Source organism: Arachis duranensis, chromosome 10, assembly GCF_000817695.3.
Source record: "Arachis duranensis cultivar V14167 chromosome 10, aradu.V14167.gnm2.J7QH, whole genome shotgun sequence".
NCBI lineage: Eukaryota > Viridiplantae > Streptophyta > Magnoliopsida > Fabales > Fabaceae > Arachis > Arachis duranensis.
Genome location: NC_029781.3, coordinates 101320858 through 101336705, shown reverse-complemented (window position 1 = coordinate 101336705; position 15848 = coordinate 101320858). Strand labels below are relative to the sequence as shown.

At 36.4% G+C, this 15848-nt stretch overlaps 3 protein-coding genes across 3 annotated transcripts; 1 reads left to right on the top strand and 2 right to left on the bottom strand.

Moving 5' to 3' along the window:
- The first annotated feature begins 5162 nt into the window (after nt 1–5162).
- LOC107471410 (uncharacterized) lies at nt 5163–5864 on the top strand. The gene has a single exon (XM_016090871.1). The coding sequence runs from the start codon at nt 5163–5165 to the stop codon at nt 5862–5864; it is 702 nt and encodes a 233-aa protein (XP_015946357.1).
- Nucleotides 5865–10371: 4507 nt separating this feature from the next.
- LOC107471513 (putative SWI/SNF-related matrix-associated actin-dependent regulator of chromatin subfamily A member 3-like 1) lies at nt 10372–13840 on the bottom strand. The gene is made up of 3 exons (XM_016091001.3): nt 12473–13840; nt 11912–12194; nt 10372–11381 (listed from the first exon to the last, which is right to left on the bottom strand). The coding sequence occupies exons 1-3, from the start codon at nt 13802–13804 to the stop codon at nt 10570–10572; spliced, it is 2427 nt and encodes an 808-aa protein (XP_015946487.1). The 5' UTR covers nt 13805–13840; the 3' UTR covers nt 10372–10569.
- Nucleotides 13841–14364: 524 nt separating this feature from the next.
- Nucleotides 14365–15322, bottom strand: LOC107471411 (uncharacterized). The gene is made up of 2 exons (XM_016090872.1): nt 14522–15322; nt 14365–14370 (listed from the first exon to the last, which is right to left on the bottom strand). Exons 1-2 carry the CDS (start codon nt 15320–15322, stop codon nt 14365–14367), a joined length of 807 nt encoding a protein of 268 aa, XP_015946358.1.
- Between the last annotated feature and the right edge of the window lie 526 nt (nt 15323–15848).

Sequence of the window (15848 nt, the reverse complement as noted above, 5' to 3'; positions counted from 1 at the left end):
CCAAGAAGTCGAGCTTGAAGGAAAGCTGGCAGATAACCCTTATTCAAATAAGCAACTGTCTTCAAAATCTCTTAACCCACTTCTAGAAGCCATATCTCAACTTTCCTAAGATAAATGGACGGTTATCCACCTTAAAAGGTGGAACTACTCCAACAGTGGTTATTGGTTCACCACTATAAATACACTGACACCCCTCAGGTATCTCTAAGTACCAATATACTTATACCTGCGACAAACCCTTTGATAACTTAGACATCAGAGTGTCTTTGCAGATACCATCCCCCCATCCCATCAATATGTACAAGTCGAACGGCGGCTCCTTGGCGCGAACCAAGTCGGAAACCTCCTCCATCAGACGATCGGGCCAACCTCACAAGTCCAGTCCATTAAGTTCCGATTACCCATCATAACATTAGCGTCGTTGCCGAGGATACGAGAGATCAATCAGTGATGGAGGACGACTTGCACGAAGATGGCAACACAGCATCCGATTCCGAGCAAGAGAATCAGGACGTTGGAAACGACAACAGGGATATAGTCACTCATCAAGGAGCGACTAACCAGCATAGAGAAAGCACTTACTACAAGAAAATAGAACATTTGTAGCAAAAAATTTGTATCAAATTTAAAATTGTTACAAAAAAATAGTATTTTGTAATAATAATTAGTGATTGTTACAAAAGGATAATGTACAAGTTGTTACAAAACATGATAATATTTTGTAACAACATGTTTTATTCTATTACAAATTATGTTAGTTTTTGTAACGATATGGTGTTTTGTTACAAGATATTATAATATTTTGTAACAAAAAAAAATAAGTTGCAAAAATTTAAAATATTTTGTAACAAAATATTTTTTTGTTTCAAAAATTCTAATTTTTTGTAACAAAACAACTTTTTGTTTCAAAAACTCCAGTTGTTTTGTAACAAAAAATTAATTTGTCACAAAATTCAATATTGTTTGTAATAAGTGAATTATTTGTCCCAAAATATAAGTATATTTTATAACAATTTTTTTTTTCAAAATGTTAAACATTTTAAGAGTAAAAAAATTGTGTATATATTTTTTTAAAATAATTTTATTTTATTTCAAAAATAAAATTTTTTTATGTAGTGTGTAAGACTTAAAAATTTTAGAAGATCTTATTAAAAGCTAATTTAGATTTATTTATCATTAAGTATTTTAATCCCTAAAATTATTCTATTAAAGATAATTAAAATAAATTCTGATTAATTAAAGATAAAAAAATTAATTTTATTATCATGTATTTTTAATTAGAGTAATTTATTGAGAATCAATAAGTATTTTTATATCACAAATAATATTTTAAAGTTTAGAGATTATGTTAGTTTTTCAAATATAAAATAATAAAGACTTTATATGATTTGGTTTAAATAATTTAGATTTTGGAATTTAATACTTTAATTTTTATAAACAAAGAAAATTAATTATATTATCTCTAATACTTTAATTAGAATATTTTATTAAAATTAATTTGTAAATTTATGATTAAATAATATTTTTTTTAAAGATAATTTCGTTGAATTAAAATTGATTTTTAATTACTCTACTACCCCTAATTTTAGTAAAATGACTAAATCGTCCTTAACCCTAATTCTACTATCCTCACCGCCTCTCTTTACTTTATGCTCCAATTTTATTAAAAATATTTTACTCAAATTAAACCCAAAATCCCTAATTCTATACACAAACCCTAACCATTTCACCCCACCGTCTTACTACCATTCACCACCGCCATCCCTTCCCAAAAACCCAATACTCAACTTCTGAAAACAGACGAAAAAAAAAGAAAGAAAGAAACATAGGGAGCGAAGAGGAGAAAGGGGGAAAAGAAAGGGAAAAAAGGAGAGGAAGAGAGGGGGAGCTGCGCCGGCGGCACTGAACCCACCGTCGCCGTTGACGCTGCCGAGGGAAGGAAGACCGTGACCGTCACAAGGAGCCCTGTCGACGTCATCCTCGCGAGCTATTACCACCTCGCCGTCCCTAAGTTGCAGCACTGTGGAACCAGCCTCGCTGCCATCGCCGTTCGCGCCCCATCGCCACCGCTGGAGGGAGGCCGCCGTCGCATCCAGCCACATCGTTACTACAGAGCCGCCGATCCACCGCCGGGAGATAGATCCACGAAGAGAGAAAGAGAGGGAGCTCGCGATGCCTTCTCACGCATCAGATCCGCCATTCACCGTCGCAACCTCTGTTCCGTCGTCATCTCTTCTCGCAAGCAGGTCCTTTTCCCTTTCTCTTCCTCTTTGCCTCCAATTAATTATATTCATTACTCAACTTCCTTGTTTCTACAGCAAAATATTGACGAGGCTGCAGAGAAACTTAGGGCTAAAGGAATTGAAGTTTTGGCCCTTGTTTGCCATGTCTCCAACGATCAACAGAAAAAAGATTTTATTCAAAAAATCGCACAGTGTGCAAGTGTGCTGGTTTATACATGTTGTACTAACTTGATTTCGGAGGATATTTTTTAATGCAGCTGCTCAAGACTCAGAAAAAGGCAAGGGCTGGAAGCGATTTGAGTTTGACAAGGATGCGCCTCTTAAAGATGAGGAAATTTAAGGTTGGACTTGTTTGCCAATTTCATTATTCTAAATAAATTTGCCCAGACTTCTTCATTGCAAATACAATCTGTTTTAAAATGGACAGTTTTTTTAGTTTTCTTATGTTTTTCTGATAATGCAACACAGGGTCCTGAATCCTGATAATGTAAACTTTATTTTTAATTGATCCAATGTTGAGTACTGTTGTTGTGTGCGCATTAATACCACCAATACTTACTGATTTTAATTGTTCATTGCTTAGTCATGGTGATTCTTTTAATTATTGAATGCCAATGATATTTTTTCTTATAAATGATAATGAGTAATGGTTTGGGGTTTGGCTTGAAGCCTGAAACTTAATTGAACTGATTGTATTTGCCCACCTATCTGCAGGAGCTGAAGATGATGCTTCCTTGGTCAAGCAAATTGGCCAGAGTTTTCGGTATTCTAAAATAGAGGTATATTCCTCTTCTTATATTCATCAATAGTTAGTTTTGTTCCTTGTTAACATACATGCATCATCTATGTATGGAAGACTAAACATAGATCGAATCAATTTTAAAGTTAATTGTTTATGGTTTCAGTCCTTGAATTCATTTAATGTTATCATAGTTTCAATTGGTGTAATATGTTGTTGGAAATGACATAAATACCATTCGAATAGTTACTTGTGTTTATAGTGATTGCATTGTGTGTGCATTTATTATTGAATAATTTCTCACATTAAGTTGTTATTGCTGCTCTATACTTGCTGTTGGTTGCTGCTGATTTTTCCCCCTCATTGCTTGCTTGTTGAATGATTGTTAAATTCAATGAGAAAGGAAATGCTGCTGAGTTATTGTTGTTTGTGTTGGAATAGATGATGGTTGCTGAACTGAGATTAGTTTTATTGATAAATCTGTTGCTGAAATCGTTTAGTTTGGCTTGATTGATTTTCTATTGAATTAATGGATAAACTGCTGTGCCCCTGCTGCTTGCAAGTGTAATGCTTATTGACTTCAATGAATAGAATGCTGCCTGAATCCGTTACCTTTGTTCATTTTACTATTTTGGGTGCTGTATGATGGACTATTGATTGCTGTTCTGTTGAGTGCTGCTCTGCTTCTTGCTGGTTGGATTGGTTTTAATTGTTTCCTCATGTTTTCTTGCTGGAATTGGCTTATTTACTTCCTTCCTATGAATTCATTATGATTTTTTGTGTTTTTAACTGTCAAAGAATTCATATGGAATTTGAATTGATTGATTGAAATTGTGAAATAGAAAAATTTACTGCTAAAATGCTGCCAGAATTTATCTTAATCTGTTTTCAATATTCATCTTTGATTCAATTAATTGATTGAGTTGGTATTTAATTACTTTTGGTTTTCAACTTTTGCTAAGCTCAATTGATTGATTATCCGGCTAAGTGTTTCACTGTTTTGGTTGTTGGAAACTAGAAGCTTCGGGTTTTGTTATTCACTATTTGGTTGTTGTCCTATTTAGTTGCTCAATTAAAATGCATTGTGTTGTTTGAGCAAACAAGTTCTATTTGACGAATTTCTGTGTCAAAATATACCCTTGTTTGCTACATGATTTCTGATTGCCTCAAGATATTTCTTTTGACTATGCACCTAACTTTTTGTTTCGGATTTTTTTATTTATAGGAGTGCTGAAATGGTGACCACATGCTACTTTGAGGGCTCAATAATATTTTGATTCATAGAGACACTAATCTATGTTAGAACTTTTAACTTTTGGTTGAACTTGTGCAAGACATATAACTTGTAGAACTAATCAATGTACTTACTAATGTTATTTTGTTTTAAAACAATTTTAGCTAAATGATGTATGTTTGAATTGTGTATGTTTTTACATATTATATAAATGTAGACTTGCTTAATAAAATAGTTAATATATTAGTTAATTAAAAAAATGTTACAAAATAATTATTTTACTTTTGTAACTAAAAAAAATGTTACAAAATCAAGTTACATTTTGTAACAAAATTTTATGATAGAAAAAATGGATTGTCACCAAAAATACCTTGAAGATCAAAATTTGTTACCACTTTTGTAATGATTTTTGGTTTTTTGTATCAGAAAAATTTGTTACAAAATATCACTTTGAATTGTAACAGTTTCGTTTTTTGTTACAAAAACTTTTTGTAACGGGACATACAGTAACTGCCCTTTTTTTTTGTTACAAAATCCTTTTGTTTCAAAATTTCGATTTTTTGTAACAAATTTTTTTGTTACAAATATTGTTTTTTCTTGTAGTGACTTCAGGGGTAAAAGACCCGAAAGTAAACTCCCCTGAAGGGCGCGAATCAGGAAAGGAGGGACAACCCCATGCAGCTGATTTCATGGACTGTTCCACGGCCACCAAGGGCGCCTGGAACAGTTGGAGCAAGAGCTGGAGCATCAGTGAGAGGCAGAGAGAAATCTCAGGAATGAGATTGGGCGACAAAAGGAGCTTGAAGAAAAGCTCCTAAGGTTAGAATCCGCTCTTCAAAGTCGGAACTCTCGCAGCGACAGAGAGGACTCGCCCTTGGCAGGAGAAGACCCTTTCAGTGAGGACATAAAGAGGGCAAAGGTTCCGAGGAACTTCAAAAGCCCTAATATGGACCTCTACGACGGGACCACCAACCCGAAGCATCACTTAAGCAATTTTAAAAGTCGGATGTATTTGGCCGACGCTTCTGATGCTACTCGCTGCAAGGCCTTTCCGACGACCATAACGAAAGCAGCAATGAAGTGGTTCGATAGCCTTCCCTCGAGGTCGGTCACCAGCTTTGATGACCTCTCGCGAAAGTTCCTGATGCAATTTTCCATCCAGAATGATAAAGTAAAACACGCACAGAGCCTCCTGGAGGTAAAACAGGAGGTCGGAGAACCTTTGAGGGACTACATGGAAAGGTTCAATAAAGCGTGTTTAGAGATTCAAGACCTGTCTACGGAGGCAGTAATTATGGGCCTAGTAAATGGACTCCGAGAATGCCCCTTCTCCCAGTCCATCTCGGAAAGGCACCCGACCTCCCTGAATGATGTGCAGGAAAGAGCTAAGAAGTACATCAACATGGAAAAAAATGCCAGACTTCGAGAGTCAAGTTGGCGATCTGGGCACTCCCACTCATCAAAAGAGAAAGAAAGAGAGCCCAAAAAGAAAGAAGAGGTCGGCCTTGAGAGGCCTAGGAGATATCACTCCTATACTCCTCTGCGAGTTTCCCTAGTTGATGTCTATAGGAAAATTTGTCATATTGAAAGACTACCTCCCCCTGGGCCCATAAAAAATAAAGGAGGGGAGCCGTGGCGACTACTATGAGTACCATAAGCTATATGGCCACTCAAAAAATAATTGTTACGACCTCAAAAATGTGATAGAAAAGCTGGCCAGAGAAGGTCAGCTGGACAGATATCTCATGGAAAGGTCGGACCATCATGGCAAGAGAAAGCAAGATGACGAGGACCGAAGAGACCCACCACCACAGACTCTGGAAAGACATATACATATGATCTCGGGAGGATTCGATGGAGGCGGCCTCACAAAGTCATATCGCAAGAGACACTTGAAGGAAGTCTACCAAGTCGTGGGTAAAGCCCCCGACCTCCCAACCATCTCTTTTACTAAAGAAGATAGGCTAGGTATCATCCCTGGACATGATGATGTAGTTGTGATAACCATGATCCTTGCTAATGCCGATCTTCATAGAATCCTGGTGGATCAGGGAAGCTCAGCCGACATCCTGTTCAAACTAGCATTCGATAAGCTGGGGTTGGATGAGAAGGAGTTAAGAGCTTACCCTGACACTCTATATGGGCTGGGGGATACACCAATAAAGTCACTAGGATTCATACCCCTACATACAACTTTCGGAAAATGGGTAAGATCCAAACCTCTGAGCATCGACTTCATAGTGGTTGATGTGGGTTCTGCCGACGACATGCTAGTAAAAACCAAGGATTTTTCGCTGGTATGTTCGACTTGGTTATCCTCTTTGTATTGGAAAATGCATCAGGTAATTCATTTGCTATTCTTTACAAATGTATAATCTTTTGAACTTCTAGTTCACATTGCCCTGATCGAGGATCTAAATGCATCAAGGATGATGCATTCCAATTAAGTTCCTTTTCAGGAAGTTTATTCTCTCCCCCTAATGTTGGAAATTTTGATTCATCAAAATGACAATCCGCAAACCGGGATTTAAATACATCTCCAGTTTGTATCTCAAGATACCTCACTATAGAGGGAAAATCATATCCAACATATATTTCCAATTTTTTTGGGGTCCCATTTTGGTGCGATTAGGTGGTGCAATGGGAACATATATCGCACACTCGAATAAGTGCATAGAAGAGAACTGATGGTAACTCGTTGGCCTCAAACGAATAAGTGCTGCGGCATGTAAAATAGCATGCCCCAAACCGAAGTTGGGAGATTTGTTCTCATAAGTAAGGGTCTAGCAATCAATTGGAGGCGTTTAATAAGTGATTCTACTAACCCATTTTGTGTGTGAACATAAGCTACTGGATGTTCAACACTTATTCTATTAGCCATACAATAAGCATCAAATGCTTGGGAAGTAAATTCACCAGCATTATCAAAATGAATTGCTTTGATTGGATTTTCTAGAAATTGTGCTTTTAATCGAATAATTTGAGCCAGTAATCTCGCAAACGCCAGGTTGCGAGAAGACAATAAGCACACATGTAACCATCTCGAAGATGCGTCTATCAGGATCATAAAATATCTAAAAGATCCACATGGTGGATGAATAGGTTCACATATATCACCTTGAATCCTTTCTAGGAATTCAAGGGACTCAAATCCAATCTTTACTGGCGATGGCCTTAAAATTAACTTTCTCTAAGAACATGCAGCACAACAAAATTCACTAGTTTTAAGAATCTTCTGGTTCTTTAGTGAATGTCCATGGGAGTTTTCAATAATCCTCCTCATCATGGTTGTTCCCGGATGACCCGATTGGTCGTGCCAAGTTATGAATTCATTTGGGCTAGTAAACTTCTGGTTTATAATGGCATGTGATTCAATTGCACTAATCTTGCTATAATACAATCCAGATGAAAGTGAGGGTAACTTTTCTAATATAACCTTTTTATTTAAATCATGAGTTGTGATACATAAATACTCATAATTTTCCTCATTCATTGTTTCAATATGATATCCATTTCGGCGAATATCTTTGAAACTCAACAAGTTCCTCAGAGACTTGGTATATAATAGTGCATTATTTATTATAAATTTTGTTCCTCCAGAAACAAAATTATAGCTCTTCCGGAGCATTCTATCACGAGCCAATAATAGTATTAAAATACTCTTCTTTTGGCACAAGATGGATAAAATATATATTACTTTTAAGAATAGTGTGCGAACTTGCACTATCCATAAGACAAATATCTTCACAATATGTCCTTGTCATTTTTCTTCAAAAGCAAATAATAATAATAATAAAATTAGTAAAAGTACATGCACAGTAGAATTATTCACATGCATACTTAACAAACACACATATTAAACTATTTCATCATTAATCAAATGGCCAATATTTTCTTCAAGATCCTCAAAAAAATTAGATGCATCATAATGAGTGGTGGAATTTTCATAATTTGAAACAAAATTTGTTTTCTTTCCTTTGTCGTCCTTTTTCAAGGATGCTTGATAAATATTAACTAAGTGCTTTGAGGTACGACAGGTACGTGACTAATGGCCATTTCCACCACAACGGAAGCATTTATCCTCAATTGATTTACTTTGCCCATTGCTTCTTTCTTTATCCCACTTCTGGTGAGATCATTTGTGAACATACTTTTTTTTTCTTTCCATAATTTTTCTCGTTACTAAAACTTTGCCATTCACCTCTTCTGGGGTAATGATTTGCCGCATTTACTTCAGAAAATGGGGCGGCACCAGCTGGGCGCGCTTCATGATTTCTCAAAAGTAACTCATTGTTGCGTTAAGGTCTTTCCATAGATCTGCGGGATCTTTTAATGTGAGATATTCATTTTTCAATCATACGTCAAGGTGACGACGAAGAAAAATTATGGTTTTGGCTATATCCTTCTGGGATGTATTATTTTCAGCCTTAATGGTATCTTCAAGATCCATTGAATCAAGATAGATTTTAGCATCTAGTATCTATTGTAATTGTTTCCAGATATATCAGGAACATTGAATTCAAGATGAGAGAGTTTCGACATAATGAAAATTTGTTACCTGTAGTCTTCCTAAAATTTTGTTAGAACTTTGTGCTGATAACGTGTTGTAAAATAAATAAATAAATAAGGTAGAGAAATAGATATAAAATAAAGAAACATAAATAGATAGTTTTAGTATTAATATTATATTCACTACTATAATTACTCAATATAATAGAGATGATTCATATATTTAAAATATATGTAGCAACATAAAAGAGAGAAAGAGAAATATTAACAATGAATAGAAGAAAATGAAGAGTATTATTGCTGTGTATAAAGAGAGAGAGAAAAAGTGTATATATTATTGTGAAATATTTCACTATACAATTATATTTCACTATTTATAGAGGTAAAATATTTACACTTTTAAATCTCTTTAATGTAATTAATTTTGAGAATGTGTGAGCCGCCCATAGTGAATAAGCATCACATTTTTATAATGACAAGAATAGATTTAAACCGTATAGTAATAGCCATTATCATGATTCATGAAGTAGGATGGTAAAAATCATTTATGAATATAATTAAAACTTTAATTTTCTAAAATATTTCTAAAATCTAAACAAAACTTCTAAGGCAAAAACACAACTAGTTGTTTGTTGTTATTGTTTTCGTTTTTTTTTTTTTTGGGGTGGGACATGGTGAAAACTAGTAGTTGCTTTGCATGATTGATGACAACATAAAATAGCAAAACTCAATGTTAAGATCACGATACATAGCATGAGATTAATGGGTTTCGGTGTGTTCAACTGCAAAACAATAAACTTAGCACAAACATTGTTGGCGTTGATGAAGCCGAGGAGGTGGGAGTCGCCGTCTTCTTGGGTGTAGGGTTGAGAGATGTCGGTTACATCTCCCAAGTCCATAGCTTCTCTTCTGTCTCTCTCACTCTCAATCTAAAATTCAAACTTCAAAATTTCCAAAACTGAAATCTTTGTTTTTAAAAATAGATTTATCTATCTTGTATCTTAAAAGTACATAATAAAACTATTATTAATAAAATATTTTAAATATTTTTATATAATAAATATGTGTGTCTCTATTTTTTTTTTGTTTTTTTCATTTCTAACAAATACTACTCTAATAATTTTATATTAAAGAAATTTATAAAATTTAAATTTTAATGTATTTATTTAAGAAAATTAAAACTTTAGTAATATGCCAACACTTTAACAAATTTTCTGGACAAGTGTTAAAATTGCTTATGATTGGTAGATTACACACAAAAGCACAAGACGCAGCGGAAGAGAGCAAATTTGGGAATGGAGACGGGAGCAGGGAGACATCCGCCACCTTTGCCCTGTTGACATCCCTACACTCCACCATATAAAGGCTTAAGATTCAAAGTTTGGTTCGATGTTCGACTAAGTTAGAAACACAAACATATATACAACAAATTGTAATGCTCCATTTCTTATAATTACTATATGAATAATCCTAGAAGATTTCTGTCAAAACTACTTCACCTAAAGGTAGGGTGACTAGCACGATTCATGTTAAACTTATTGTAATATTTATTTAATTTATTTGTCTATAAAATCTTATTTATATTTAAAGTAGCTAAAATTATTTTTTGAAGTTTATTTTCCTAACACAATTCTCACATATCAATATATCATACGAGTGGCGAGGTCATAGCAAACTGTATAATAGACTTTCTATCCCCAAAAAGAGTAGGTCACCACCAAACATAGCTTTGGTTTAATTAGTATCGGAACTAGGGTGCCAAAGTAAGAGGTTAGGAGAAGCAAAAATAGCAAAACAAAATAATTTCCTCCCTTCCCAAAGCAAGGAAAGTCCTAATCGAACCATCATTCTATGGACATAAGGAAACTTAGATCTTTATAGTTCATGCCACCAGAATCACTTCCCCTCTTGTTAAATGTTTCTCTTGCTAATTCCCTCTTCTTCTCCTGCAACAGCAGTATCTTTTCCTCAATGCTGTCCAGAACAACCAATCTAACAATCTTCACCGCCTCTTTCTGTCCAATACGATGGATGCGATCCATTGCCTGTTCCTCAACAGCCGGATTCCACCATGGCTCCATGAAATACACCGTGGTGGCGGCTGTGAGATTTATACCTGCACCTGAAGCCCTAAGGCTTGCAAGCAGAACGGTCGGTCCGTTTTCTTTATTGTCTTGAAATTGATCAATAACATTAGCCCTCTGTTTAACTGTCATCGAGCCATCAATGCGCAAAGTCTTGAAACCAGCCTCCATCAAAGGCGCCTCCAATAACAATAACAACTTGCGAAATTGTGAAAACACTACCGATTTTGCTGTTGGCTTCTGTTCTCTTGATTCTTTGAGAAATTTTATCAAAGCAGATGTTTTGGAAGATAACTTTTTATCCGATGATGAGGATGAAGAGGTACTATCAGCTTTAGAAGGCTCGATTGGGGCTGAGAACAAGTCAGATTCAGATAGAGCTTGACGGCAAAGAGGACAACGGGATCTGCTGGATTGTAGAGATTTCAGAATACAGAGTCGGCAGAAGATGTGAGCACAGCTGGTGATAATGATGTCCGCTGAAGGAGAAATGCAAATTGGGCACTCGTAATCTTCACATTCTTGCAACATCTCAACTAACTTTTGCAACAACTCTGGGTTATTGGAAACATCTGCTCAAAAACAGTATGGTTAGTAGAATATACTAAATATCATTTTTACCTCTTCTTCAGTTATCAAAGAAAATAGATATTTCTATCTGAGTCAACATACCAAGACATCGTTCATCTTGTGAAACCAGGAGCCGAAAAGAACTGTGTATATTCTTTAAAATGTTCTAAGGGAGATTAAAACGATCATCCATATTCCAAGATTCAAAACATTGAGAACTCTGGAATTTGATAAAAAGAAATTATGTTGAACATTCTGATTCTAATACTGCACTAATCCAGAGGAGTGCCAGTAATTTTCAGGAATTATGACTCAGCCTCAAGTGGTAAGTTTGGTGTCTCTTTAAATTTAAGGATCAAAAGTTCAGCAACATGCGTTAAAATTTTGTGAAAATCCTGTTCTCAGGTTTACACTTCCATTTCATGAGAAGGATGTAAATTTACTGTAATAAAGTAAGCGACGTTGAAGCAGTCACATGGAATTATAAATTGAATATAGGAATCTACTAAGTAAATTGAAAGAGAGTATATACCTTCAAGATTAGTTGAACGGAATGTCGTTGCGAGATCACTGGGGCACAATGCTGAATCAGTACAGATTTGGCGAAGACGCAAAAGCATACTTAGTACAACAGGAAAATTGTTAGTTCCATTGGTAAAACTCCTCATTAAAAGCATCGCTTCCTCTTTCATCCGATCATACAATTCACGTTCTTCTGAATTAAGTTCAACATATTGAGTCTCAATAGTTTTTGGTGGCACCCCTAACAATCCATTATCTTTTGTTCTTCTTAACGAAATTGCCGCCATCAAAACCTAACGAAACAAGTTGGTAAAACAATCAGAAAGACTGAAACCACTTATACAAGAAACAAAAACCCAAAACTATCATAAGAACAATCAACACAACTACACAAGAAATGTGTGGAACAGGCTTAAAATACATGTTATAAACAAATAATGTGCTGAATTTAGCTTAGGCTAATGACTATTGTAAGGTACCACAATGCAGCATAGAATGCAATGTACCACAATGCAACAAAAGGTTTGATGACAATGATAAAGATAACTAACAAGTTATTATTGTAATATACCTGGAGGCGTGAGAGGCCGCTCTGAAGGCCCTGATTAAGAGGCCGTTGCACAAGGCTGCGCCAATAGCTCTTTATGGAGAAGGGCTCAAAATGCAGGAAAGCCATGAGGGAAAACAAGTCCAAGGAACCATTCTGAATAGGTGTGCCGGTGACAGCCCACCTCCTCTTGGCATTGAGACTAATAACCATCTTGCTCTGCCGGGCATTTGAATTCTTGATAGTGTGAGCCTCATCCAATATGATCCTCCTCCACACCACTTTCTTCACCGGCGAGTTGGGGTCATCCTCCTCCACGGAGAGTGTAGAGTAAGTAGTGAGCACCAAATCATAATCCATGAGGTCCTCAGCATTCTTAGCCCGCTTGTCACCATAATACATGCAAGTCCTGAGTGAACCAGGCACAGTGTGTTCTTCCAATTGCGAAATCCATGTCGAAAACACAGAGGGAGGGCACACTACAAGCGTTGCACTGCTCTCCCCAATCTCAATCTTTCTTCTCTTCTTTCCCTTCCTCTGACCGGAAACCTTGTCAAGGGCAATAAGAGAGAGCAAAGTGAGAGTCTTCCCGAGCCCCATTGCATCGGCCAGGATCCCTCCCCTCAAAGGCTCTGGCTTAACGCACGTGCTGTAATTGGTCAACACGTTGACAAACTCGCCCCCTTCTCCCACCTCCCAAAACGGTGGAAGCTCCTCGCTTTTCTCTCTGTTGAGTAGCCACCACACCCCTTCCTTCTGGTGCTCCATCAGCTTCGACCTCACAATGCTCTCGGGAGGCTCAAGCGCGTGAGACACACGCTCCTTGACCGTCAAGCTCTCATCAACAAGCCTGAAAATCTCGTCCACAGTCTTGAACCTCGAATCAGCGCGGGTTTCTTTAACGGCAACGGACTCCGATAACGTAAAGGAGGCGTCGTTTTGGGTTATGAGGTGTAGGCCTCTCTCGGAGATGAGCTCAATGACAGTGGGGAACGAAGGGAGAGGGGCGAAGATGTGGATTTGGCAGAGGAGGCGGAAGCTGTTGGTCTTGGAGCGGCGGTTGGGGACAATGGCCTCGACGGTGATGAGTTCAGAGTCGATGAGAGGGGAAAGCGCGGCGGCTACGGTGCGATCGATGTGACCGACCTGGATGGAGCGGGTGTTGAGGACTTTGATGGCGTTGGGGTCGTGAGGGTTGAGGGGTTCGCGGAGGAGGGCGACCATTTCGCGGCCGTTGACGGTGCCGGAGTAGTAGCGGAGGCCGACGATGTTGGCGTTGATGAAGCCGACGAGGTGGGGGTCGCCGTCCTCTTGGGTGTAGGGTTGAGAGATGTCGGTTTCATCTCCCAAGTCCATGGCTTCTCTTTTCTTCTGTCACTCTCAATCCAATTTTCAAACTTCAAATTTCCAAAACACCAAAACTGAAAGGTTTGCTTTTAAAGATTTCGCCACGTGTATCTTTTTTTTTATCCTCTACCATATACAAGTGTGTTTGGTTTTGTATTTAAACTAGTGTTAAACCCGTGCGATGCACGGACTTATATTTAAACTTGATAAGTTAAATTAAAAATAATATTTTATAATCATATATTTTTTAAATTTAGTATAACACTATCATCATCGTTATATAATAAACGTGTTAAATATGTTATTTTATTTTTATTCAAAGTAAAATATGAATAGAAGAGTTTAAAGTTTATAATATTCTTGAACCATAAGGAGGAAGATAAAAAAATAAGAACATATATAACTGTAATAATAGCATATTAATTTTACCCTAAATTTTATATCAAAAAGCTAATAAAAATTTATCGACAACCTAGTATCTTACTAACTTCATTACAAAATCATTGGATGTTGTGTTCCTTGTTACACATTTCATTTCAAATTTGAAAAAAGAGTTATAGATAAATTAGTTATATCTATAGTAAAGATTTGTACAAAAGTGTAAATCATAACATGCTATTAAAATGAAAATAATATTATTCTTACCTAAATATTATTAAAAACCTCTTTGAACACGACATTTGTTGTTGATGACTTTGGATTGCCGTCTTCGTTTAGAATTAAAACCCTGAGACCACTGCGACTCTTAACTCTTGACAAAGCAACATAAAGTTGTCCATGGGTGAACACTGATTTTGGCAAATAAAGCCATACATGTGATAATGATTGATCCTGACTCATGTTAATGGTCATTGCAAAGTATACTGTTAATGAAAATTGTCTCCATTGGAACTTAAATGGCAATCCTGAATCTGAAGGAATCAAGTTTCTTCTTGGAATGTACACTTTATCTCCAATATTTTTACCGGTCACTACCGTCGCTCCAATTACGTTGCTGCCAAGTTTGTTAACTATTAATCTTGTTTCGTTGCATAAACCTGAAGTCTGGTCTATGTTTCGCAGTAGCATTATAGCCACTTCTGGCTTCAAAGTCAACTTGTGATTGAGTAGTCCCGAACATTTGATGTTATTTAGAAACTCTGGTGTGAACCACTCTTGTTTTATATCTTCATTCTCATCAGTTTGACATGTTGTGTCAGAGCTCAAATACTCCTTTTCCATCCCTGGAAAGATTGTCAAGACAAAATCGTTTACCTTCTCGACACTCTTAAGTGTGGGTGCAAGAATTGCTCTACTCTGAAAATACCTATAATCTGACATGTTTTGCAACAAATTTGGATATGCAAAGTCTACCAAATGAGAGAGAGGATCATCAGTAGTTGTAATCAATAGATCATCTGAAATTTCAACTTCTGATTCATCACCAACAACAGAGCCAATATTTCCATTTCCAACATCAAGTATCCAATTAGTAAATATCTTCATTTCACCTTCGTCTTGATCCGAAGAAGACATTAGAAGCCTCATATTCGTATGCAGTTTCAAAACCTTACAAAATGACCACAGATGGGATGAGTTAATATATAACGGATGCTAATATATTGTGTCTACTTCCTTTCGGAATCACCAGAAGTATCTGTCTGAAATCACCTCCTAGAACAACAATCTTACCACCAAATGGTTAATGTGTCTTATGTTGATCGGTAGACATAAGATTCCTGAGCGTCCGATCAAGTGCTTCAAAACGGCAGTTGTACCTTCCCTCGCATACAACATATTGAGAACTCAAAATTGGATCCTGTTTTGGACTTCTCTGATCTCTCCTCATACCACATCATGGCGTCGCAATGCCGACAAAAAAGTCTGGGTCACCAATATCTATCACATCTAATAATCACCAAGATAATAAATTGTTTTAGTTATATCTGCAACAAATACTTTATATAAAAATATACCTTTCTTTCACCATGTTAAGTATAAAAATAATATTTATAAAAGATTATCGAAGAATGCAATTTATAGATTAAAAAGATGAGATCATATAATACAATTT

Bases quoted from the DNA above. Each gene is read 5' to 3' on its own strand.
- LOC107471411 (XM_016090872.1), bottom strand. From the start codon at position 15,322: ATGAGGCTTCTAATGTCTTCTTCGGATCAAGACGAAGGTGAAATGAAG.
- LOC107471513 (XM_016091001.3), bottom strand. From the start codon at position 13,804: ATGGACTTGGGAGATGAAACCGACATCTCTCAACCCTACACCCAAGAG. The intron at 12,195-12,472 runs GTATATTACAAT...TTGTTTCGTTAG, and splicing joins GCGGCCTCTCACGCCTCCAG to GTTTTGATGGCGGCAATTTC. The intron at 11,382-11,911 runs GTATATACTCTC...GTTTTTGAGCAG, and splicing joins CCGTTCAACTAATCTTGAAG to ATGTTTCCAATAACCCAGAG.
- LOC107471410 (XM_016090871.1), top strand. From the start codon at position 5,163: ATGGACCTCTACGACGGGACCACCAACCCGAAGCATCACTTAAGCAAT.